Genomic DNA, 27197 nt, shown 5'->3' with positions numbered 1-27197 from the left:
GGAGATTATCAAGCATCATCGTTTTCTGCACGCGTTACACCGAGCAGCCGACTCGCAGCTCTAGAAAAACAGCTCAGTGTCGAGTGTAACGTCCCGTACACGTTAGCACGCTGCTCTCTTCCATTGATGCTCGTTCGAGAGCAACGAACGTAGCTATTTTCCGAGCCCCGATCACAGAAATATAATTATCGACCTTCCACAAAGTGCAGGAGACCCGCATTAACCCAGCCAGCTTCGGTAACCCGATCACTGGAAGCCTCGAATAGGGGAGGGAAACTTTATTCGATACATCAGGGAACTTTCGTTGCAAACAAACTCTTCGCGCCGCTATCAGCCCGATGTTAAATGCTGCGAATCCGCTGCGAAGCTGATTACAGCGGGATCGCGACGCAATTCGATGCATTCGATTGTCCCGCAGAAATTTACACTGACTCGTAGCAATGTACTCCTCCATTCTCTTATCAGCCAGGCGATGTTAGCGATGCAAATAACTTTCATTCGCTAGCCTCCTGAACGTCCGCGGCGAGGTAAAGTGAAAATAGGGGCGCGTAGAGGTCGGTCGATAGCGGGTGATCAGAAAATAACGTTATTGGCGTATAAAGAAATAATTCGTTTAGAGCTCGCTCCCCGGGCAATTCAAGCACGCGTGCTCGCGCGATAAAACGGCCCAGGATCGCGGACCTTTACTTCACGCGTAACGCGTGCAAGCTCGATATATCCCCAGCAGCGTTCATTCATCCTCGGGCACGCACCCGCACGAATTCCGCTTCCTATTAAGATTCATCTGATTTCCCGCTGATTTCCAATTTTCCCGGCTTGTTCCTCAACGGGGGATTTATTGAAGGGAATTCGTGGAGGTGTAACTCGCTCAGCGATTTCCTAGTGGTCCCGATGTTCCGCAACGGCGAGGAGCGATCTCTATTTCCCTCGATATTTCGCGCATGCATATCGAGTCGAAAGAAGCGTGAATTGCAAGGGGCTGGAACCACGGTATCGCTGTATTCAGTGATTCCCATTGAATCCCCTCGTTGGACAAGATGGTTAACGACGTAATGCCAGCCTCGGAGCGAGACGCGAATCGGCAAAACTCTGCGACAATCGACAGCACGAATGACAATAAAGGAGAGCGGCTCGGGCGAAAATAGCGCAACAAGTGCAGTTGCAGGAACGACAGCTGCAGCCGCGCGTATCATATTAGAAATCCTGCCGCATTATCCCGGCGAGTTTATTCCTCTGGAGCGGTGTTCCCTCGGCATCGCCCGTGGTGTATCTAGAGCGTGCGCTTTACCTCTATTGTTTATTTCGAGGATTTTCTTATCTCCCGTCTTCGGCGTCCTCGGTGCACTTCGACGCGCCACTGAAGTTCCTTTCAGCCCTCCGCGTGCTCCCCGGATTACCCGCGAGGACAATTCTGGGGGGGAAGTTTGCGCGTTTGCGAGGGAACGATTCAATTATTGAGCGCCCCGTGCGGCTATGCGGCCGAAAGGCTCTCGAACGCCCGCGAATCGTTGGCGTTAAGATCGCGCGGGCGACTCGCACGGTGGTGTGATTAATTGCAATTACTTAGGGGAGCGAGGCGATAGAAAAAAGAAGCGAGCAGACATAAATCAGGGTGGACGTTAATTTTGTTTTCAGCGCCGATGGCAACTACGAGGTGACCATTATGACCAAGGCGATTTTGCACCATACGGGGAAGGTCGTGTGGAAACCGCCGGCGATCTATAAATCATTCTGCGAGATCAACGTGGAGTACTTTCCCTTTGACGAGCAGACTTGCTTCATGAAGTTCGGTTCGTGGACTTACGACGGGTACACGGTGAGTAATAAGATTTCCCTAACAATCTCCCTGTATTCGCATGGATCATTAATCAACGTCCAGATAATCGCCCTGCAAGGGGCGTTTACCGGACCATCGCGGTGTCGTATTTCTCTGTAAAATCGATTCTTACGGTGTTGAAAAGTTTCGAGCACAAGAGGCACAGATAAGGTGGACGCGGTAACTCGGAGCAAGAGATACGTACGAGGTCGTGTGTCTAGTTAGAATCAGAAAAGTTTAGAAATCAGGAAAGTCAGCTGCAAATATTAGAATTTAGGAATACACCACTTCCAATCGCATCAAAGTTCTTAAGAGGTCATTCTACTTTGATCGGCCGAGAAATTAACAACTTTTGTCGAACCGTAACCGAGATTTTTCTCACGGAACACCCGAGAATACGCCCTTTTGGGTGTTTCGTCAAACTTTTTTTTCAAACCGGCGCCATTTTCTTACTTTTCATCGAGAATTGTTAATTGAGCTAGGGGATATAGCGACACTCATACAGATTAAGAATCTCTTGGAATTTTTTGTTTCGGATAAGCCTGAGCCGTGAAGTCACCTGCGCCGTGAACATACCTCTTTTTTTTAGGTGCCATATTAACACTGTAAAAAAACAATTAAAACAAATTGCAAAAATTCTTCTTAATTTTTTTTTGTATAATATAAGAGTAGCTTAATAAATACCAAAAAGATTTATTTCATTATATATTGCATTTACCGACAAAAATATTTAAAAAAAATAGCTTAATTTTTCGACCGATCAAAGTAGAATGGCCCCTTAAACTAAGGGTGGACGAGATCCTTCGGGGAACTCTCGAAAAATTGTACTTACGTGAATCGATCATTTTTTCGATCCCAGAGCGGTCATCAATCTCCGATGTTTGCGCTTCCTCTTTGGAGCCCGATAAGGCAACCCTTTTAGCACATCGACGGACGTATCGTTGCTCGCATAAGTCACGCTCGGAAACATACAGTGGTCGAGATAAACGAAAATCGCCGGAACATTGGCGTTCCATTTATATCCGTGGCCCTCGAAAAGTATTTTTTCCGTGTTCGTAAACCCGTGACCACGCTGGCTCCTTTTTAAAGGTTTTTATTCCCGTGGGCCGCCACGTTCGTTATAAAATTCACAGCGGGCATATCGAAATTCTTGTGCGCGATCAACGGTCTCCTTTTATATTAAACATTTCACGATGACGAATTTTTACGCGAGCCGCCTGGATTACGGTTGACGCGGAACTTTGCGCTGGATATTTTAGCTGTAACTGTTGTTTCGTAGTTTACCATCGTCGTGCACTCTTCGTCTATCGCGGAATCAATACCAATAATTCGCTCGCTGCGGAGGGACCTGTAAAAATTCGAGCGCAACAGCCACGCGTCGCTTTAACGAAACGTCACGTTGTTTCATCCACTCCTCGTCGTTTCTTCCTACGTTTCCGTGTCTCGAATTTGCAAACAGCGAGAGGGTTGTTAAATATTCAGGGATCGGCAAGCGGAAGAAAACGGTAGGAAAGGGCGGTTTGTCAGGAAACAATCGAAGTACCTTTCTGCAAAGTTAAAGAATTTGTTTGCATTAGGCGTGTGGTTTCTTGCTGGAGAAGAGTAGAGGGAACAGAAGAAAGATGGGGAAGAAGTACGGCAAACCCCGCTGAACCGCCCTACAATGCGGCCAAGATATGCAAGAACGCATCAATGGAGCGCAGACTTGGTTCTTTTCAGGATGCAGTTTTTCGCGGACGTGAACGTGTACGTGCCCATCCTGTGCTCGCTGGATTTATTGCATTTATATTTCACTTGCGCGTTTCCTTCTTGCTCCGTCTGTCATTGCGCCGCTCGGGCTTCTATCCAGGGTATTCGCCGGCAATCTCTCCTTTCTTAGCAAAACTTGGGCTAGAACGAAGGCACAGAAGCGTTTCCGCGAAACATCTTGTTTCCAGTCGTCTGGGAATCGCGAGGCTGGTGAAAATAGAACGTGCGAATTGAATGCGTGACGACTGGAATCTAAGGAAGTGGAATAAATTTTCGTTCCATAAATTCATCCGCTAAACGACCAATCCCGTTATGAATCCACCACGGTGAAGTCGCAATTTCAGCTCCATGTTTGATCACGTATCCGCGCATCAAGAGGTCCGGAATGCTTTCGGAATCTTTCGACGACCAATCAGCCAATGCATCAGCGTCCCTTTCGGTTCGATCACAATCTCGGAAGACTTTAAATTGCTCGAGTGACCAGTGACGTCACAGAGCCGGTCGAATTTCGATGGCAGTCTCGATATTCCGTAGGGGATCGATCGCATTACGTGTCTGGTCATATTTCGACCCGGGTCTGGTTACGGGCCAATAAACTATTCCTTAACAGACCGATCGCGCTATAAATTCGGTCGCGTCTGACTTCGCCTCGGCTTCCAGAAATAAAAAGTTCCTCGGGGCTCGAGCATACACCCGATACCACGTTGTCTAGTTGACGCCGGCGTAAATACCCTGTCAGGCGTCAGACTTAATGAAAGCTGCGCGAACTCTGTCCCGTTGAATTAGTTGGAAAGTGGGCGCAAGTCGCGCTAACTTAATTTAGCCTAGCCGACGTTAAATTCAGCGACTCCGAGAATCGACAGGCGCGTTTTCTGCTCCCCGATAAACTCCGCGCGCCGAATATTAACGAGACAGAGACAGGCCTCATAGAATTGCCGTTGAACTACCTCAGCGGCTGGGCGGCCGGGTCAGGGAGAACGTTGCCTGAACTTTTCAGGCCGCGTCTAAACTATTTATTACGTCTGGAAGTTACGTTGACAGTTGTCTATTCCCCGGTGTTTTTCTTTCATTCCTTTCCGCCTTGTCGTTGCGAATCCCCCGAGCATCTGGATTCTAAAGCATTCGAACGCCACTCGCCCAGCTCCGTGGAATAATTCATGCCGCTGCAGAGCCACCGCAAATCTCCGATGAATTACTTAACCGATCGCGCTGGTCTTTGCTAAATTGCACGCGACAGAAATATTGTTTCCCGGCGAGTGTATTTCGTCGCCGTTTATATATTCACGTGTGCCCGGCTGTATCGTGCCTTCGCAGTTGTCGCGAGGCGCTTTATCCCGTACTCAAGCTGATTAAACTTTTCTGCTCAACCCTGCCCTTTCGACCTCTGCTCGAGCAGAGTCGCTCTCAAGTATGTTTAAAGAGATCCGAAGCTTTGGAAATAATTCAGACGCTGCTGTGGCCATTTCTGAGCCTTGGTGAACAGAGAGTTGCCTGTACCCAGAAACGGTAGGTGAGTGAAGGCTTACAGACAGGTTGCCTCGCCTTAATTCTGTACGAAGTTCTTCTCTGCCGAGGCGACGCCTATCGACAAGGCATCGTAATTGATCGACTCCATTTAGCAGCCCTCCAACGAAACGTCTGTCTCTATATCGGCCGCGGTCTTAAACCCAGCCTCCAAAGCGGGCCGCGCTTTCCCCGGTGAGAAATATTTCACGCCCTTCCTCGCCCGTATAGACGTATAATCTCTCGGTACTGCTGAAACGCGGTGGCTGGCATTGGCAAAACGTCACGATTCATCGGCGCCGTTTTTTGAAGAGTCTTCTCGCTTCGCCGGCATTTCCCCTTTGGACTTTGATGAACCGTTTCTCACCATCTGACAGATGCGTGTAGTTCACTGTCCTCTTCCTTCCGCTTTCGTTCCCTGCAGGCCACACGTGGATCCATACGGCCCCATAAATCAGTGTATTTCTGCTCAACGAGGCGGAACCTGGGGTCGCAGGCTTTCCCATTGAAACTTTATCGAACACGTTAACCACACATCGGGCTTCGCAGCTTTTTCCTCAGAAGAATTCCTGGACATTTCCATTTGACCATAGACGAACGTGCTTCCCCTCGCGATCGAATGAATTTGCAAGTGATACTCGATATTTCCCAGAGCATTCATCGTCGCTGAAAAATAGGGGAGGAGGAGAGTAATTCCGCGACAATGGAAGATCACGATGGGTCCGACCTCGTCGAAATCCTTTTCGTTGTTTCCTACGGAGTTCCGATGACCGTAGGGCCTTCCCCATGGACGGACAGATTTATCCATCCCCGACAAATCCACCTGTCCGTGGATTTCGCTACCGAGCAACCGAGAATAAATCCCTGGGACGATAAACCGTCCCGGACACGACCCTTTCGTTTCCACCGTTCGATTCCAGTTTCGTCAGTTTTCGCGTTCACTCTCCCACCCGCTCTCCGCCCTCTCGAAGCCACGGTTCCGCGTAATCGGTATCCTCGAGGAAGACACGGACAAACATTCCTTTAAACATTTCACCGCGAACGACGAAGTAGATTGACGCCCTACGCGTGACTTTGATATCGACGACGCTGTTACGTGTCGCGGAGGAGGAACGTTACAGGAGCCAAAGGTATAAGGCTATTCTTTGAGAGTTCCTTATTTTGCGTCGTTATGTTTGTTCCAATCGCGGTGCCCGGCACCCTCTACCGTAGCTCGTTACTCGGTTTTTCCGGTGATTCGCTCGACAAAGGAAACTCGACCTACTTGGACATATCGATGGCATCGTTTTCCTTATTTCCTCCGGGACGGTCAATCCTGGTTCAACAAGTTCTCCAAGGGACAGAGGATAATGACGAAGATGCTTTTTCTCCGGCGACCTTCGGGACCTTTGGCTTCCCCGTATCGATTGGGTCACCCGGGGTCCAATACCGATCACTCATTTCGCTGGTCCAATCGCGAAGGACGAAGCTAAGAGACGGAAGGAGCAAACGAAACGAAGCAACGGAGGAAAGGGCTGCGGTTAACGAGCGGCGATCCTCTCGCGAACCTGCCGAAAGATTTTAGAAGCGGTCCGGGTGGGATCAGGCGGCATCCCGCGAGGAGCGGAAGTTCGATAGCAGAGAGATTTGGCTCGACTCTTTGCAGTTTATTCCCGTTCTCAGATCCAACGGCTCCGAGAGCCCGCCACCCATTAGAGGTATCCAATTTCTTCCGTTCGCTCGCCTAGACCTTTTCCCTGACTTTTCTCGGGTCCTCCTCTTATTTCGTCTTCTCCCGTTATCCCCTTTCCCACTTTTTTTTTTAAACAATTGGATCCACCGCTGTGCACGGGAGAATGGATTGTAGCGGAGCGTCGCTCCTGGAGGAGCTGGGCAAGTCTACTGTGTTTCAAAAGACGGCTGCAGGGTCCTTCGAACATCGTGCGGAACGGAGATGTCGAAGATCTCGAATGAAATATCGTCGGGGATAGATAGGGTTTTCGCAGCAGTAGTTTTAGCATCCGTAAGGCCGCTGTGAACGACCGTCGTCAACCGCTAAGAAGAAGCGGAGACTATTCTGAAGAAGAATCGTCCTTCGCGGTGGGGTTATTTTTGGCTGAAGGAACCCTCGTTTCCCAGTTATGCGACATCTTGCGAAATACCCTTATTATTCATCATCCATCTCTCTCTCTCTCTTTGTCTCTATTTAACTCTCAGGCACGTAGACGCGCAAATATATACATACGTACGTAACCCTGTGGCAAATGGCTCGTTTGGGGTAATGCTCCTTATCTGGGACCTCAATTAGACGGCGCGTCGTTGTGTGAATAATGTTCGAACGGGGCCGGTTAGCATTTTATTCGACGCGGTAGGGTGAGCGCCGCTGATTAACTGTGTGCGAATGGTTTGGCCCTTAGGTGGACTTGCGGCACCTGGCCCAGACAGAGGAGTCGAACCGGATCGACGTCGGCATCGACCTGACCGACTATTACATCTCCGTCGAGTGGGACATCATAAAAGTGCCTGCCGTGAGGAACGAGGCGTTCTACATATGCTGCGAGGAGCCCTACCCGGACATCGTGTTCAATATCACCCTGCGCCGCAAGACCCTCTTCTACACGGTGAACCTGATCATACCGTGCGTGGGCATATCTTTCCTCTCGGTGTTGGTGTTCTACCTGCCCAGCGACAGCGGCGAGAAGGTCTCGCTCTCGATCTCGATACTGCTGTCGCTGACGGTGTTCTTCCTGCTGCTGGCCGAGATCATACCGCCCACGTCATTGACGGTGCCGTTGCTCGGCAAGTACCTTCTGTTCACGATGGTACTGGTCACCCTGTCCGTGGTGGTGACGATCGCCGTTCTGAACGTGAACTTTCGCTCGCCCGTCACCCACCGCATGGCCAACTGGGTGCGGGTGGTGTTCATACAAGTGTTGCCGCGGTTCCTTCTGATCGAGAGGCCGAAGAAGGAGGACGACGAGGAGGACGAGGACGAGGGGAGGAACGGTGGCGTTGGTGTCGCCGGCGTGAACGGGGACGGCGAGCCCGTCGACAACGACGACGACGACGACGACGACGACGAAGATGACGACGACGAAGCGACCAACGGGAAAGCGACCGAGGGCATGCTCACCGATGTGTTCCATGTACAAGAGACTGACAGGTACGACTCGTACTACGGCAAGAGGTTCAGCGGGGAGTTCGAGATACCGACGCACGGGCTGCCGATCAGCGTGACCAGGTACGACCTCAGCGCCGTGGCCACCGTTGGCACGGTCGGCCCCTGCTTCGACGAGCCGCTGCCCTCGCTCCCACTGCCGGGGGCTGACGACGACCTCTTCGGCCCGGCCAGTCCCGCTTACGTTCACGAGGACGTCAGCCCCACCTTCGAGAAGCCGTTGGTTCGCGAAATCGAGAAGACCGTCGACGACGCCAGGTTCATCGCCCAACACGCCAAGAACAAGGACAGGTTCGAAAGCGTGAGTACAACCTTCCTTTCTTGTCGTCACTGGCATCCCACCTCCTTACAGCACCTCCGACACAGTCATCACCTCTCAGTTTACCCACAAATCAATCGTTTCGCATTAGACCGCCTTCTCTTCCCATTCTACGCGCTGCTCGATCCTGTGCTTGGTCGATTTACTGCCTCTAACGTGCGCGATACTCCGAGGACTTCTACTTACAATTAGAGCGCGAGAGTTCGAATTTTTCGCCGAGCATGTTCCTCTAAAACGGGCCGATCCATCGCGGCGAAGCGTATTTTGAACTAGACTCGCGCAACACCGGAGTGTAGCGTTGGAAACCCCATTCCCCGAGCGTTGTCGAAAGTCGAGCCACTGGAAAATCTCATCAGAAATCGATACTCCATTTAGAAAAGTAGAACAGGCCGCGCGTGAAATAATAAAAGCGTGTTCGTTTGTGCCGCGCGGAAAGGATATCAAGCGGAAGAGACGAGGCGTTCGGCTGTTGGAAAGAACCGCTCTTTAATCTTTACGAGTAATCCGCGTCATGGGATCGGTAATGGACCGTGCAAATCACAGCGAATCGACCGAGCGCGAGCTGTGATTACGAGCGAACGCCCAGGGTTAGGGGCTCGGGGTTCGGCGCTCGCCGTTCGGGTCAGCGAAAGCAAATTATAACGAATCAGCCGTAGGAGTCGTGATTCGAAGCCCGATAAGGTGGCGGCGCGGCGGTAGTATCGGATCGTATTAATCAGCCGTAAGCGCCCCCGGGATCCGATTACTGTTAATAGCTTTGCCACTGTTTGCTCGACACCATTCGATTTGCCACGGTCCCTCATCTTTTCAATCTCAATTGAATATTTCCACTCAAAGTCTCCGACGCGATTAATGCCCGCCGAATTGTTACACATTTTCCTTTCGATGGAATCCAGCGGCCGTTCGGTCGCAATGGTCAATCCTCCGTCGCGAATTACCTTCGCATTATCGTCCCACGAATCGATCCTATTATTCGTGCTGCTGTTCGATTCCATACAGCTTGCCAGCCTCCTCGTGCACCAAACGCGTTCCAGAACACGCAACGCAGGGGCTTTAATGAAAATCCTGGTTCCCCTGAGTGGTGTCGAGTCGCGGGCGGAATGAGGGAAAGCGAATCTCTACCCATGGTGGTCGGCGCGGCGGCTCGAAGACAAAAGCACGGCGAAATTCTTTGAAGGTGACAGGCTACTGGTTAGCGTATTATTAGTTGGGCAAACCCCTTTACCGTCGTCGGCACGCTTCCACCTCGTGTCCTGCCCGTGAATAGGCGAGTTAACCAGCGCTGCCTCGCTTTGACTCGACGCAAAGACCTGGCACCGCACGCCACCAGAAGAGAAGAGAAGTAGCCCCGATAAGCTGGTCGAAAATCGGCTACGATCGTTCTCCATCAATCTTCCTGACAACGGCGTCTCGTCGAGAGTGTACAGCATCAGCTACCCGTTAAACAGCACGGCGCGCAACGCCTCGACGCACCGGAGAGACGCCTAGCCTGTTGGCGCTGCGAGACGTCGAGGCTCGGCCGTCTGACCGAGCACGGGCTTTTCTGCTGTCACAGATCTAGCTACATACCTTTGTGTACCGCGAGGTACATACATTGCACGGGAACACAATCACGCTGTAAGAGGAACGAACAATTTATCAGCGGAGTCATACGTACGTGTACTCTACTTCCGTCTGACTTGTCGCGGACTATTCCACTCGGGAAAGAGACTAGACCTCCCAGCGCCGATTAAAACGCATTACCCCCTCGGTTCCCAGACTCGAGCAGTTTCGCTTATCAGGGATATTCGCTAATATTGACCAGAAGTTACGGGAAGATTGCCCATGCTGCGCACGTTTGCGCGAAGTTGCCGGGACGCTCGATTTCGCCGCGAACTTGGGCCAGGCGCGGGGATGTAAAACTCCCGGAAATTGTTTCAGACGTTCCCTCCACTCGGGGAGCGGTTTCGCGAGCAGAGACATTCGTACGTGGCGGCCGTAAATTCGAAGGAATTTATGCTTCCTATTTCATATTTGCCCGGAACGAGCGACGTGACACAGTTTCGCGTGGCCGTCGCGTATCGGGGCCGTGTCCGGGACTCGCCCGCGAAATCTCCGTTCTTCTCTGTCGGGCAAATATATCCGATCGCCCGTGGCGGTGGACGTCCGGTCCGGTTCGTTCCGTCGCGTTGGATATTAAGCCGGGCGACAGTAAAACACGGCGGATCGGGAAAGTTGGCCTTCTTACCTGCTACTTTAACGAACAACTTTGTCAGAAAACGACCGGCTGACGGAAGTTTGAGAGTCGATGTTTCGACAGGCCGAGGCCGTAGCGGGGGTAGTTGCAAACTTGAATGTAGTTTTTAGCACACTTTATAGTTAGTTGGCCGGGGTGAGAGTCGAAGTTCGCCCCGCGGAACTTCGACAGCCGAAAATATGATAATTCGCCGTCGGGCTCGGCCCGCTGTCCCCAGAAAGTGTCGCGGGAATATCGTTTTTGTTTTAACGAGACCCTTAGAGTAACGGCGCTATTATTACACTCTACGCTCCACTTTTCCGATATTACGGACGTGTTTTATGAAACTCGAGCGTAAAAAGGGTGCTATCAATGCTGGCGCGCTAAAAACGCGAGAACCTCTCTCTCCGCCCCCGTTTCCCGCGCCGCCCTCTGCTTACTTCCCGCGGCTAAAATTTAATCGATTATTCCTCCGCGAGAAGCACTATCCGCGGACGATGGTGCATGGAGAAGCTGCGATCCATAGATCGCTGCCTGCGGATCAAAGTAATTAAAGTTTGGAACTCGCCGCGGGTGAAAGTTGGAGAAGTGATTGAATACTATCGAGGAAGCGAAGGAAAATCCGTGATACCCCGGGTCCTAATACAATCAGACCTGATTTGCCAGTGCTAACAGAGCTCTATCTAGCAGAGGTATCTCGGGCGACAAGGCGTATCTCTCGTCTGAATCTAGATTCGGCCGGGGCCAAGGCGGTTCGCGGCCAAATTCAATCTATCCAGCATCGAGATCTCGAGTCACGATCCCGGAGGTGGCTCGATTTCCGCGCGGAACTCGCGTCAACCGGGTACTTCCGGCTGCTACGAAGGAGCCAAACTTCGGATAGAGGCTGCCGCTGTAAATTATCAACGCGTACCGTCTGCCCGCGAACGCACTGCGGCAGAGTTCCGCTCCCCTGCCAAATGTGCACGCGCGGCGCGTCGATGAGAATGCGAGCCCGTCCACTGGATTTCTCCCGTTCTCGCTCCACGCGAGAACCAGCTCGACACTCCGCGGCGATTTTAAAACGGCACTCGCAGCCATAGAAACCCGGACCTGGTACCGGCCAGGAATTAGCTGCCTCGCGATCCGTTTGACCGCCGCAGAACGAGTGTTTCCGAGCGGATTTCACGGGCTGGCGGGTCAGTTGGGCGAACACGTAACGTACGGGAAGCAGGTGCGTCACCCGCCGCGTCCGCGAATTTGTTAAGCCCCGCCGCGCCCCCTGTTGAAAAGCGTATTCTCGCTCGCGAGTCCGTCGCGGAAACTTTTCCCCACTCCGCTCGAAATTTCCACTCGTTTCCCGGCGAAGATCGCTGGATCCAGCGGGGCGATTGAATCCTATCGGGCTTTCGTAAGCTTCTCGTTGCATTGTCTGGGGAGGAATGTGTTTAGCTGCAGCGTTCCCCACGATCCCCGGGCATTTTTGAATGTAAATGGCACACGTTGCTGGAAAGAGACGACGCCGAGAACGGTAGAGTTTGGAGATAGAGATCTTGATCCTGGAGAGGTTTCTACGCGCTGACGGAACGGTCGCTTGGCACAGAGTTACTCGCGCGAAACAGTGAGACAGTACTTGGCCAGGAAGTTGCTCCGCGGGAGGAAGGGAGTCACGAAGGACGAGTACGGTTCGCTGCGCTGGCAAACGTCGAACGCCAAAACTTACAATTCCGATTTTAATTCCGGTCGACTCTACTCGAAATCAGCGATTCGACGTCTCCCCCGTACTGGATGTCCTGCTTCTCGATTCGATCGGCGCTGCAGCCACTGGGGGCGCTGCTGTCGTCCACCGCTAAACAAAGGTGTCATCAGGATTTTTTCTATAGAGGCTGATAGTGAAAAGGCGAACTGTGTTTTATGACCGAAGCATAGTTCTCTGGCATTATGGCGAAACCTGAATCGGTTTCCCTCGGTGTCGGCGGATTGGCTCGACGCCAGAGATAGATGTCACGAAGGTGCCGGAGAGAAGGACTTTGGCCGTCCTGATCCTGGATTAAACAAACTTTTTAGATCACGGTAATTTCTTCCCTCTAGCGGCCTACCCTCCACGCGTCACCAGCCTCGTTGATTACTTTTGTTCCGTTTCACGAAATGAACCCACTGTCTGAGCGCCGAATATTCAGCCGGCGGAAACGAGCCCGGCGGGAAAAATCCCGGGATCTAAAACTCGCCGGAGGTTTCGCTAATCTGTCGCGTCTAATTGTTGGGAATCTGGGGAATTTTCTTCGTGCACTCTGAATGGAATTATGGCGCGCAGGTGGAGGTATGGTACGCGCTGTAACTAGGGTGGAAAGCCATCTAATCCGCGCTTTCCTCGTTCAGCGTATCGCCGATGGGATCCTGCCAGCTAGCGGGAGTTTGTTATTGGATCCAGAAAGTACTCAGAAGCTCGTTTATCGGGATAAAAGGGTGTGGCGTGCGTGCACGGTGACTCGAGGCCGGTGTGCGGGAGAACGTCGTGCGGAATTGAAACGGAACGATATTCCGTGCTGCGCTCCCGGGGAAAGTATCATAAAAGTATCGGGTGTCTGTTTTATCGTCCACTTTCCTCCCCCGTTGTCGCAGAGGGAATCGAAAGGAGTCAATACACCCTCGAGATGACGGATCAGTTGTCTATCCTGCCTGTTTCCGGGCGAGCTGCGGGTGGTGGTAGAGGGGTGACGTTCTGTATATGTCGTAAGGGTGCTCGATTGAAACTTCGGAGATAGGACTCGCCTTTTAGCTGCGCACATAAAGCCGAGCAGCGTACGGTGGATCCATCCTGTTGTCGAGTAGATGATACTTGGACCCGACGAGGGAGGAAAACTCTGAGAACATGTATCTCATTCTGACAACAGGATCCAAGTAGCGAGAAATATTGTGTGTCCAGAATAGTCGGAGGAATGTTGTATTTACTCGACACTGTTTCCTTTTGTCTCCTTTACACTGGGTTACTTAACACTGTCCAGCCACCAAGCATCCAACCACCTCCATATCCATCAAGTGGCATCCTTAAGTTGACGCCGTGCCAGCTTACCTCCTTGCCTGAGCGACTCGCTTATCTAACGCAACCTGCACGAATGGTCTATGTTCCCAGGTGGAGGAGGACTGGAAGTACGTCGCGATGGTGCTCGATCGGATCTTCCTGTGGATATTCACGGTGGCCTGCGTGCTCGGCACGGTGCTGATTATACTTCAAGCGCCGAGCCTGTACGACACCACGAAGCCGATCGACATCAAGTACAGCAAGATCGCGCGGAAGAAGATGATGCTGATGAACATGGGTCCCGAGGAGGACTAGTCGACGATCCCGCGCGGCCGCGAGCCGCGTCCACAGCGTCAGCTGCCACGTCGTCAGCATCATCTTCGACATCGCCCTCGGCGTCGTCGCCGTTGTCGTCGGCGCCGTCGTCGTCATCGTCGTCGTCGTCGTCGTCGTCGTCGTCGTCGTCGCCGTCGTCGTCGTCGTTGTCATCGTCGTCGTCGTCGTCGCCGTCGTCATCGCCGTCGTCATCGTTGTCGTCGTCGTCGCTCAGCGATCACCGCCCATCATCGAAACTGCCGATTCTCACGTCGACGTGGAACAGGACCCTCTCTCGATCGCTGCTGCGCGCAAAGATCAGATCTCCCGGACACCTCTGGAGTACCGACGAGAAACGAATAGAGCGAACGATTGGACACTGTTGTGCGAGCCGAAGGGAGGCGGATTCGTGTAATTCGTAAGATTTCGGTGGCTGGTTCGTTCCCGGTCGACGAACCGGCGTATCCGAGCATCCGCGGCGTGGATCTTTCCCTCTCCGAACTATGGATTGATCCGACGGATCTCGATCCTGGACTCTTTGAGAAGGGGGACGAGAATGGGAGAGCAAGTGAGGGCGAGTAGAAGAGCGAGAGTGTATATGTATGTGTGCCTGGTCGCGTGCTGGTGAGAGAGGAATGCTAGCTGATGGAGCAAATGGGAGCGAAAGGTAAGCGAGACTGAGCCGGGAACGAAGGGGGTGGAACGGCAAGAGAGGGGAGAAAAAGTGCCAAATACGCGAAACACACGCGCAACGTATTTTTGTAAATCTGGTTTCATACGTAAGGCTAGAGTCGTGCGGCGAGACGTCGAACTGCCCGAACTGCCGATTTTATATAAGAAGACGTTTACACCCACACATGCATACACACACGCGCACACACACACGCACACAAACACGGGAAGAGAACGAAGGGGAGCAAGAGGAACACTTACACCAGTATAAAACACACCTTCATTCATGCATTCATAGACACACGTACGTACACACGTTATAACATTTATACGTAACGAAAAGAGTAAAGAGCAAGAGAGAGAGAGAGAGAGAGAGAGAGAAAGAGAAAGAGAGTGAGAAATAATAGAGCGAATGAAAGAATGCGAGGGAGAGAATGAGAGCGAGAATGAGGGAGAGAGAGAGAGAGAGAGACACGCGCACGCGCACATCCCTTTGATGCGCGCGTGTACACACATAAGCATATACATAGGAACTATACATCTATTACATGCATAGATATATTCGAAAGATCTCAGCGTGTACGGGACAGAAACGCGACATGCATCCGCATTCTCGTCACATCGCATAATCAAGAGGTGCGCGCTCGCGGTCGCGCGCGCAAGTACGCGCCACACGCACAAACGAGCACACGGACATCGCTGGAAACGAAACGTAGGGTCGTTGCTCGCGTGTCGCGCCACGAAGGAGGAGATTCTTCCGTCGGGAAATTGCTTGCAGTGATAAAGAACGAGTCGTCGAGGCAGTGATTATTATGCCAGGTAACCCCGTAGTCGCTAAAGGAGAAAAGAACGCCAGCTAGATACCCTTCGTCATCTCTTCTCCCCATTTTTTTTTTCTTCCTCTCCTCCTCAGCCTCTGTTAAATCATCGAACCAAGCGACGGCGCAAAGAGTCGAGAGGCTCATTGGCAGCCTTCTTTCCCGTCCCTTCCCATCCGCCCCCGCAGTCGCCCGAAACGATTGATCGGGAACGGTTCGCCGAGACAATTATCAAGGCAAATCATTCGGTCAGACGCTAAATTGCGGACAGAATATTTAGTGGCGGACGAGCTGCGGCCGTGGGATCGATCGAACCGGCCAAATCGGTTGACGAATGGAGTTTCGGGCGGTCCCGCCGCGCTTGGCTCCTCGCTGATACGAACTCCTTCGTGGTGGCGCGCTCGCGAGGAAAACCGTGGGGGGGGGGAGGGGCGAAACGAGGGTTCGCGGACAAAGTAGCTTGCAAACAACTGCCAACTTTAGGGACAACGGCCTCTGACTAATCCAGCCGGTTCTCAGATGGGAAGGAAACGTTATTGGACGGGTCGAGGAGGGTTTTGGGAAATGGGAATTCGGGGAACAGGGCAAAGAGCAATCTGGGAGATGTTTCTGGCGCGCCAGGATGCAGCGTTTCGGGGGACGAGAATTGTTTCGTCGGTGCGCCGAAACGGCCAATCGAGATCCAGCCTTTCCGCTTTTCTTTCTTCCGTCGCGTCGCGGCAAACTGGGGATCTTGGCGAGCGTTTCCCTTGGAGCGCGTAGCCCGGAGATCCTCCAGCGATAGCGCGAACGTTGATCGCGATAGGAACTTCGGGAATCTTCAGCCTGCAACCGTGTCCTCTCTCAGGGCTTTCGCCGATTTTGATTTTATCTCGACAACGACAACGAGCCCCCTCGAAACATAGAGGCTATCTGCCGTAACCGAGTAGCTCCAGTTCGCGATTCTATTAACTGTGTTCATTCCCCGGTGAACTCGGTCGGACCTTCCTAACCCTTGCTATCAAGGATCGCTTCAATCATCGTCGAATAGAACTGCTGCTCAAGTTCCCTCTGCGCTCAAGATCCGAGCGAAACGCCGGCGCCGTTGCCTTCAGCTCGAGACGGAACAGCGCTTGACGAACTTACGCGAGAGAAATGGGGGTCGCATCGCCAGAGCGAGCGGAGGAGCGAGAGGATCATCGACTGCCATTCTCCGTGATATCTTGTCTCGCGATACGCCGAGCAACCCGTTTCTTCTTTCCTGGATCTCGTGGCTAACCTGTGCGAGTGGATCGATACGCGACCACCGCTGGCGAGGGAGGCGGCTGATAAAGGAAGGCGACTGCAGAGCCGGTGCAAGGGTTGAACGCGATGCTTCCAGCCCTGTCTTCCAACGGCAGCAAGATTGTTGGATGCGGCTTTGAAAAAAGCGGAGAAATACGCGAGCGGAGAATAGGAGGAGCAGCCAGGGAAGAATCAGGGATTACATTGGTAGGGGCGCGTGGAGCGATGGGCTCGTTTACGACGCAAGTTTCGAGTCGCTTCGAGGGTTGCTCGGAACCGGGACTCGTTGCAGCCGTCAACGACCTGTATGGAAACGTGCCGAGTTGCTGTCTCAGTTGCGCAGAAATTTATATAGAAAATGTCCTCCGAGCCTTGAAATTCTTCAAGCTCCGCCAAGCCGCTTGGCTCGCTCGACCTCGCAAAATTTGAATCCACTCTGTGAGGAACGCTGGAAGCGACTCGAGACAACCGAGACGCCCATCCCTGGCCACGTGGACACGGTCGCGCGCGTGCCGAACACGCGCACATCAGCATACACACAGAAACATCGTTCATGTACCGACAATGAGGAGAGGGAGGAAGTGGAGCGTCCAAGGGTGGCGAGAAACCGCCCCGGACCCCCACGAGAAGGTGTAATAATCAATTTATTTGCTCACGTAACGGTATAATATATTTAATATATGCGTATAGGTATAAAACGGAGGTTAATCCACACGAGAACTAATTAATCGCATAACCGAGGACGATTCACTCGCCGAGCCTGTGGCGGTGGTGGTGGTGGTGGTGTTGTTAATGATGCGGTGCGTGGGACTTGTTTTGTTAGGTTGCCGATCCAGGGACACACGCCTGCGCGGAAGACAACGTAAGGAATGATGATCCTACGGTGAAGGAACGAGAATCACGCGTCACAGAAACGGAGGGGTGGAAGAGGATGCGAGGCTCCCGACGATCGTCGCTTCGGCTCTCTTTGCAGTAGGGCACTCCCATCGAGATTAACTTTTCTACGATAGAAATCCAATTTGTCAGACGCCTACCATTTCACCGGAGTGCAATTGGAAACACCCGATCCTCTTAATTCATTTCAGATCCGCACCTTCTTCTTCCTTTCGAATCGTTGATCCTCGAAAAATGAAAGAATAATCCAAGACCGATCTACCACCAACGCCCGCGGCACTCCCTTTCCATCTCTTCGTCGCACTGTTCGATAACAATCACTGGCCAGCCATCTGACAGTAAATGTTAGCGGCGTTCCAAGATCAGCTGACTCGAGAACAGTTGATATCTTTACAATATCGACTTCGAGCTAACGCGAACGGTCAACGCGAAATCGTAGCGGGGCACGAAGAGGAAACGGTGGCGGCTCGAGGACATCGGCGCCGATCGATGATCCGTCGAGCGATCCAGCGGCGCTCGAGGTTCCACCGTAGCAAGTGTCAGCGTCGAAGAGCCCGTCCGGGCCCGTTTCGTGACGCATTGCCAGGCATTGTGTCGTTAACGGCGAGTTTTGCGTACTTCTGGAGACTGTTGCCGGCACGGTTGCGCGTCCCAACGCGTTCCATTGTCCGCCGGCCGCGTCTCTCGCTTCCTGTTCCCGGTTATTAATTTACGACGCGGCTTAAATCAGACTTCAAACGCGGACGCGCGGCGCGCCCTGCCGTTATTACGCGAATGTCACCGGTGCAACGTAATGTATGGCCCTAGGTTCCCGAGGAACTGGGTCATGCTGCTCCGAACAACATTCCCTTTCTCCTCCTTTTTTTTTCTGCATTACTCCCCTGCGAAACCTGACCTCCCGCGAACAAATTGCGCGACGGGGGAGAACGAAGTTCGAAAAGGATAGCGTTTCGTTTCGGTGAAATTTCTCTGACAGTTTAATGAAAATGTAAATTCGTCAGGCATCTGGGGCCGGGTTGACCGGTATCATGCAAATGCGGTGGAATAAAGTAGCATGAAAATTCGCGGGCAATGGAACTTGTATTAAACAACGAGTAACAGGTTGCGGGGGGGTATTTCGCGGCAAGTGCGACGTGGCAACTTTGACGGTAAACGTTAACGATGTATTAAATTCGACAGGTTCAATTGAAATTTCCCCGCGAATTTCCCTGTCCCACTAGTCTGAAATCCCGCCCGTTAAAGAATTAATTCATGTTGCTCGCCGTCAAACGATTTAACTTAATCGACCTGGAATTGCATTGCATTACGTCCCGCCTCGTTATCGGCTGGCCTTCCTTCGCTTTCACTTTCCGCGCACCTCGAGCTTTCGATTCGTCGCTACGAAGCATGGGGAAAGGGTGGAAAAAGTGAAAGGAACACACAGCGCGTGGTGCAGGTTAATCGACGTAGCGCGATATTACGCGAGCTCCAAAATAAGTTCGAGGGCAAGGGGTAAAGATTGGCGAAGCGTCGATCGTTCTTTCGCCGAGGACCACCCTTCCCACCCAGCCACCACATCGTCGGCAATTGCGACAACAATAATTGATACGATTAACGTTAAGGACGACTCAACAGTGAAGACGAACACGAAGAGGAGAAGCTATTAAGCACGAGAGAACGTTGCGGTGGTTTAAGGGTTAACACGCTAGTGATAAGCGATAGCTGTTGTCGTACGTTAGGTTGGTACACGTTGATAATAAAACGTTGATAATCGATCATGACAATGAAACGGGGGAGGGTGATGAGAAGCTCGGGAAACCAGACGAACAACTTTCGTCGTCGTCGATCCGTATCAGATTCTAGCCGGCGTTCCGTCGATCGCGCCGATCGATCGGGGTCGTGGATCGCCGCGACGGGTTAGGGTAAACGTTGTACATTGTAACACATTAATCGCGGTAGGCGTGTCGTGTTCTTTTAGTTACCGTGACCGTTGCACAATCCGCAGGGGATGCTCGCGAAGGGATGGTTCGTTTTAAGCGCGTGTGCGCCAACACACAGCTGGAGGTTCGTGCCCTGTCGTGCCTGTTCGTCCCTTGCGCGGGGAACTTTCACCCTAAAAATCGTCGAACGATTCCGATCACGCGCCTTCGTGTCTGGCCGGCGAGCATCGTCCGTCTTGCTGGCCGCGGGAGCGAACAAACGAACGAGATAGACACCCCCGTTTGCTTCCATATTCCCCAGTCGTAGAGATTCGCTCGAGAAGGAGGAGACGGATGAGGCGCACCTCGGGATAGTAAAACATTCAAGAAAGGAGCGTAGAATCGAAGGATGAAGCTAGCTCCTGGACGATCTCGTATTCTAGAATGCGATATCATCCTCGCTGCGTCCAGCTCTCGAGTGATACGTACCCCATTGAAATATTAGGTAGGTATCACCCATTTCTGGATCGCAGAAGCGTGTTCGAATCCTGTCAGCCGCCTCGATCTTCGTCCTCGCCAGGAAAGGGTATAAATAAGAGCCAGCAGAACGTAAGCATTGAATTCGTGACTCTATTCAGCGACTTATCTCATCAACCGCCCGCTTCGATCCCACAAAAGCCGCGAAGAGTGAGAACCTATCCTCCGGCGTTTCATCTTCGTCCTCCTTGTGGTATCGTCGCGTTTATTAACATTCAGCAGAGATTAATTCGGACCACCATACTTTTTCTGGACGATCCCGCGGTCCCGTCCGCGCTTCCCTGTGATTGACTCGAGGAACCAAACGATCTCCGCAGCGAGCGAAAGCGATTCGAGACGGGAAATAATTCTGTAGATATCTTCTTGTAGGTTCCACTGGCCTCCTCTTGCGGCATTCGGCCGCCCCCGAAAGGATACCAGCTTCGTGGTAATTGAATTTTTCAGTCGCCTCGAAGCTCCGTAGACCGCGCGATTCATTAGCAGTGTAAACCCCGGGGCTGGAAATTAGGACGAGCATGTAAGGCAAACGAACGAACGAGCGAGCGAGCGAACGAGCCAACCAACGACGAGCAAATGGATTAAGCGAGTAAGTTCTGATTCCGCCTCGGGTGTGCCGGTTCTCACGGGCCGCGCCACGTCTCTCGATCATCGCGAACGTGTCTGTCTTTCTGTGACAACGGAGGCTGCTGATTAAAAGTCGAATCAGTCCCGATTCTACGCTCCGTCGTATTTATTCGGCCCGAACGAATCTCGATGTTAATTAATGGAGATCCCGCTCCGTGATTCCCGGACGGGGGCACCTTGGCTCTTAAATCGGCTCGGGAGATCGCCTCCATCTGCGGAGAGCGCTTTAGGGACGGTCCTGGTGTCTGTTTTTTTGACAGATCCGGAGGCGAACGGGGCGTGCTATCCGTTCGCTGTGAGGCAGGCCGCCGAGGCCCGTGATGGGAAACCGTGGAAAAATCCGTCTTCCTGTCTTCGCGTTTCCAGTTTCCCGCTGTTCTCGCGTATCCATCGGATGGTTACAACCGGGAACTATACCGTGCGTGTGACTGTGCGTAGATTAATACGAGTAAGTGTACGTTTAAACTCGCGCCCGCGGGCGCGGTAGCCTGATAAGCGAAGTCGACAATTTGCGTAAGTGATAACTCGTGTAAGCGTTGTAAATTACTGTAGGTAGACCCTTCTGATTGTGACCCTCGTGCCAGGACTCGCGAGCCAATTCGTTCCTCCCCTTGCAGTCCACCGTGTCCTCTTCTTCTCTCTCAATTCTCGCGACCGAGTTCTTTTCTTTCAGCTGTTATTCGGAAACTTCACAGTCCCGCCGAAATTCGTAGCGTGTGTTGGAGGTTGTTAAGCAAATTTAAGTCATCGCGCTCTGCTCGGGTCTAGTCCAGACCGCGGAGTGCCGATTAGTAGTCTCGCGAAACGTTGCAACGATAGCGGTTGGGGCACGCAGAGAAACGATCGCTCTCTCGGCCAATTAGGTTCGCCGCGGTGGCATCAGGCGCGGCTAGTCATTGAAATCACCGAAAGTAGAATCGCGCGACGTCCCGTCATCCCGTCGAGGCTTCTCCGTTTTACGCCGGTTCCTCCTTTGCACGGTCATGGTCTGGGTCACAGTCGTGAAACGCTCAATAAAACAAGTACTGTGTATCGTCAGAAGCTTAAAGTCTTCCGTGGGGCATTCCTGACAAAGACGATTTCTCGGGGTGATCCGCAAAGCGACAAATGGGCGATGAAAAGAGCGACGAACGCGACGAGGAACGGCCGTTTGATCGCCGCCGATCGATCGTCGGGCGCGATCGACGCCGTCGACGACGTGGGAACGTGAAAGAGTAATGTTAAACCGTCCATAAGAGAATTTATGTAACAAGTAACGTCGAACGACCGGGATTTCGGTTCCATTTTTGCAAACGGGAATTTTATATTTCACCGAGCGCGCACGATTTCGCCGTGTCATCCGATCGGGTAACCTCGTTACCGTCGTTTCCGGTTTTTTAAGATGGTAAAGGGACGGTGCCAAGAGTTTTACCCTGTACGCGCCTTGAATTCTTTCTGCAGCCCCACCGGAACTTCTGGATATGGAATTTCTGCTCTATTGGAACTTCTAAATTTGGGACTTCTGCCTCGAGGTGTATCGCGGAGGATCTAGTAACAGAAACTCGCCGTCTACCTAGAACATTCGACGCCACTTTCGTAGGAGCACACTCTCGGCTTGGCACCACGCCCCGCGCCCATCGACAAAAGTTTATCATTCATTTGACAATCACACGCGAGACGTTTCCATACAGAATCAGCTGGAAGGGGTCGCATCTCTTTGTTACGGGACAATTTTTCACGTTTTCATAAAGAGAATAACAAACGAACAAAAAAAAAAACAAAAAAAAAAAAAAGAAACGAGAAAACTACAACGCGTCGCGGACATTTAGATTATTAAGATAAGAGCGCGCCGACGTAATCGCCGCCATCGATAACGAGAGAAACGGATCGAGCGACAACAAATCGTCGAAGGGGGAAAATTAATTGGCCGGCCGTGGGAAAGTCGACCGCGCCCCGTAAATCGCGGCTTCCACGCCGGCCGTAAAGTCGACTGAACGATCTCCCGCTTCCACTTGGAATTTTTATTAACCCCCTCCCCCCGGAACACCCTTTCTCTCCCCTGTTTGGCGTACACGCGCGGTTCCCTCCTCTTTGCCCGCTCGAAACATTCGCAGGCATCGACGATCGTACGCGAGTCAAGCGCTCGCTGACAGCTGGCCTCCGGTTCGAGGAACGCTCTTCTCCGGCTCCGAACTAACAGTATTAAAGAAGCAGTATTATTAGGTAATAAGTAGAGTCACGAAACGAAAACGCTAGCGAGCACGCGGAGAAGAAGGTTCTTCTTTCATCGACAGCAGGAGGCACGGTCACGATTCATCGTCATTCGCACCCGTTCGAATTCCCCTGTCCGATGTTCCTGCCCAAGGCACCCGAGCAACCCGCCAGGCCTCTTTCATCAACACCAGCGAAAATCGACCGAAAGTGTTTTCATTCCGAAAATTGGAAGCGTCGTCAGGATCGTTGGGCCGTAGACAAAATCGCTTCGTCGGAAAGGGGTCCACGTGAACGAAATGTGGCTGCAGCCCATTGGAACTCGCCGCCGTCATCCGAGTCGCGATATCTTAAAATCGAACGACAGCTCGACAGAGAGAGAGTGAGAGAGAGAGAGAGAGTGAGAGAGAGAAAGGGAGAGAGAGGGAGAGAGAGAGAGCGAGAGAGCGAGCGAATGCTTGGACGTGATCGAGAAACGGTCGTCGAGATCGACAATGCCGCGAAGCTTGATCGCGCCTGGTGAGATCGGGAAAGGCGTTTCCAAGGACGGGAGACGAAGGGAGGGGAATTTGGGGGAGGGTCGGGGGACAGAGGTCTCTTTGTGTGTTCGAAAAGGATTAAATCGAAATCTTTGCTCAACGTTGCATACGTGTTATATAAAAATAAGGTGACGTTATCGTCTAGTGTTGCAAAATAGCGTAAACCACGGAGAGGATGGGAACGGGATTTTCCGGCCACGTCGTCGTCTTCGGTGATCTCCATGGCGTTTGCACGACGGCAGGAACGCCTTAATCCTGCGCGGAGCGGATGGATCGAGGCAGGAATTAATTAAGAATACCGTGGCCCCGCGAGGGACACTTGCGACGATCGCTAATGGAAGAGGGAGGAGGGAGAGGGGAGGGGGATGGGTGACACCATGGAGGTACGATATGTACGGTGGCCGATGCACGAGGAGACAGTCGAGGGAGTGCGTAGATTATTAAAGGTAACAATAGTAATAATGATACTAATAAACGATTACTAATAACGACGCTAACGCTGTAAGCGGTAATGGAGCATAGTAATAACGAGTAACGATAGCACGTAAAGAAGAGAATGAGAAACCAGTAATAATAAACTACCACTTAACAATAATGGAGTAACGGTAACATTAACCTAAAGTAACGATAACGCTAAATAACAAATATCGAATATTAATTAACGATACCCTTACAAGTATATCGAGCGCTAACTCTACTATCGACGATTACGAAACGTTATACGGTGTATATTGTTATTCGATTCCGAGGAGGAGGGGCGAGGATGAATTGAATGGGATAGGGGGGGGGGGGTGGGTTGAGGGAGAGGAAGAGCACCGGGCAAGACGACTGTTGCCGAAGGGCGGGAGAACCCGATACGAAACTCGTTGTAAAACTGATAGTATTGTTAAGACAATCACACACTCATTGCTCCGGCCACCTCGAGGGCCATCCGTGAATATTTGTGGCACGGGGTTTGCCCCTCGTAGACGAAACGTGCGAGGAATAGGCGCGAGCAATCGTCACTTCTTCTGGAAGAAGCTGCAATTAGAGATTTCTTTGGGCGAAGAGGAGAGGCGACGGTAGCCGATGGAATTGGAGGACGGAAACCGGCGAAGCAGAACGATGACGAGGAAAGACAGAGACCTTCGATTTTTACCCCTGCGTCCACCCGTTCCACCCACCCCAGGGGGTCGGAGAAAGGGGGAGGGAGGCAGATGGAACAGAAGGGGGACGAAGAGGATGCGACGCGTATTCGTCGAGTGTGTCTTGGGACGCTTTTTTGTACGCCTCACATTTTCTACGGTTTCAAAATAGCAAAAGACAGACAATTGTATAAAACGAAAGGAGGAGGAGGAGGAGGAGTAGAAGTGTCGGTCATTGTGTTTGTATGAATTAATGGACACGAGTGTTGCTGGGAATTCCAGAGGGGTGGCCATGCCAAGGACCACCCCTGCGTCGGGTTGGCGGGGACGAAAAGCGATCCGCGCGTTGCGGTACAGTGAAACGGAGGCGACACAGTAATCCTCGCGAGCACATTCCGGTTTCTAGATAACCACGGAGGTAGGCATGCTTTGCAACCCTTCTGAAAAATGTTCGCAATCGACTGACAGTCGAACGGTAATTGGATTCAGGGTGACGCAGTATTTACACGAGCGGGTAGAATATGTTTAATTGATACAAGTTTTTACTATACTACTCGTGCCCACTTGCCCCGCCAGTATTCGAACACGGAAGCTGCACGTCTTTTGATAAAACACGAATAGAAGCTAGAAGCCCCGCTCGATTGGAAGGAACACCCCTCGCCTTAATCGCAGTCTCGTACTCGTCGATCGAACATTTCTTGCCTCTTCTTGTTACCTCCACGCGCCATTATAAACGCTTCAACCCCGTGTTTCCATCTTCATTCGGCCCGATTGGAGTGCGAACGCAGTTTCTTTACCAGTCATCCAGACAATAAGAGAAGAAAAAAAGCATTTCCACGCACGATTGCACGAACAATATCAATCGTTTGCATTAAGCGAGCGTACTTTTCAAACGCTGAACCACGCACAGGATAAACGACGTCCTCTGCCGTGAACGGGGGGGAGGAAGACGCGCGCAATCGATCGGCGCTCCATCGATCGGGATTTCGATCCACGACCACTCCCCAGCAGCTCCTCCCCCGTCGGGGGCTTCGGTTCCCGGCGGGCAGCTCTCTCCTTCCCTTTCGATTTCGTTCCGACGCGACGTCGTCCCCCGTACTTTCGCCTCCCTTTCCGCTTCCTGTATCGCGGCTCGGCCACGACCAGAGGATCGCAAACGTTCGAGAACAGGGGAGGGGCTGGTAGAAGAAGGAGGGAAGGAAAAGTACTATTATATACGTACACATATGAATACAGACGCATGTACACGTACACACTCATACACACGAGGATACGAAGAGGAAGGGAGGGGAAGAAGATGAAGACGACGATGAAGAGACAGAAGATTTTTTTCGGGGGCAAGAGGAGACACAGCGAAGCTTACGACGATGTTGATGATGTTGGTGAGGACAGTGAGGAGGGTGGAGATGGGAAGTAAAAAAGAAAATAAACATACGAACATTTTGTTATATCCGTACGTAAGGAAACGTAGACGAGGAACGTGTGTTATAAGGAAGTAAACGTATCGAATCTACACAGTTAAATGTTTACGATAAAATTACGGGTAATTAAGAAGATTCTAGATTTTTTCTAACTAATCGATTCGTACGGCGGACTCGTGCCAATCCTCTAGATTTACGACCTAAAACGAGATATACAAATGAGATGAAGCTGTTATCCTATATTAAGTCGGCTTGGAATAAATATTTGATTACACGTATTTATTGTGCGACCGTCTGTCTGCCTGTCTGCGTGTGCCTGGGCCGAGCGAATATCGCGTGAACGTGAGCGGGTGAAGGAGAGAATGGAATCACATAGCGGAGAGATATGCAGATATAATGAATTTGTTAACGTAACGTGTGGGAGCAGCGGGGCGAGAATCGAGCGAAGGGGAGCGACGGTGGCAAGAGCAACAAGTAAAGAAAGTAGATCGTCGGGACGAAGCCACTTTCTGTTACTCGATCGCGTCTCGGTTAATTCCTGAAAAGCGTCTTGGAACTCTCGACGACGAGGGGGGGCGCGTCGCGGTCACTTCCCGCGCCACCGGACACCTCGGCCATCATCCGGAGAATCTCAGCGTTCTCGAGAGTTTTCGGATCCCTTTCGTCTCTCATTATATGTATATGTATATGTAATTGTATGTATATGTATGTATATGTGCGTATCGATTGTGCGGCGTCCAGTGGGAGGAGGAGCGCGATAGAAGGAATGAAATCGAGCGTTGCGCGCGGCTCGCCGAGCCTCGGGTACGTCTCCCGTTGGGAGAACCGGGCGACGGGACGAAACTCAGTCGACGGATCGTCGACGTTCTCCTTTCAGCTGCTCCGAGCATCCGTCGAGATTGTTTTGCTGGGGGGAAATTGGCGGGGTTTCGGCCAGGTCGATCGATCTGTTCACTGAGGCTGATTACGCTTCACCGAGGATCATTGGGGAACACACGATCGTTGGATGTCGAGCGCGCTCCGAACGGCTAAATTCGCTTGCCGAGTGGGACATTCGGTGGTCCACGGGTGGCCAAGTCGGGGTAATCGCTGGTCCTCCGTGTCCCGATTGCCGGCGCTTGGAAAATTGAATTTTAACCCCT

The 27197-nt window shown here is 52.0% G+C and overlaps 1 protein-coding gene across 1 annotated transcript in view; it reads left to right on the top strand.

Moving 5' to 3' along the window:
• The window catches only part of Nachralpha1 (nicotinic acetylcholine receptor alpha1), a 110328-nt gene extending 86193 nt beyond the window's left edge, over positions 1–24135 (top strand). Inside the window, exons 5-7 of the mRNA XM_076826058.1 lie at positions 1636–1816; positions 7465–8526; positions 13872–24135. Of these exons, the coding sequence (XP_076682173.1) occupies positions 1636–1816; positions 7465–8526; positions 13872–14075 (1447 nt within the window). The 3' untranslated portion in view covers positions 14076–24135. The remainder of the gene's footprint in view (positions 1–1635; positions 1817–7464; positions 8527–13871) is intronic.
• The last annotated feature ends 3062 nt before the right edge of the window (positions 24136–27197 follow it).

This window comes from Andrena cerasifolii, chromosome 14 (assembly GCF_050908995.1).
Source record: "Andrena cerasifolii isolate SP2316 chromosome 14, iyAndCera1_principal, whole genome shotgun sequence".
NCBI classification, from domain to species: Eukaryota; Metazoa; Arthropoda; class Insecta; order Hymenoptera; family Andrenidae; genus Andrena; species Andrena cerasifolii.
Note: the sequence above shows the minus strand (reverse complement) of the source record. Positions and strands in the feature narration are given on the sequence as shown.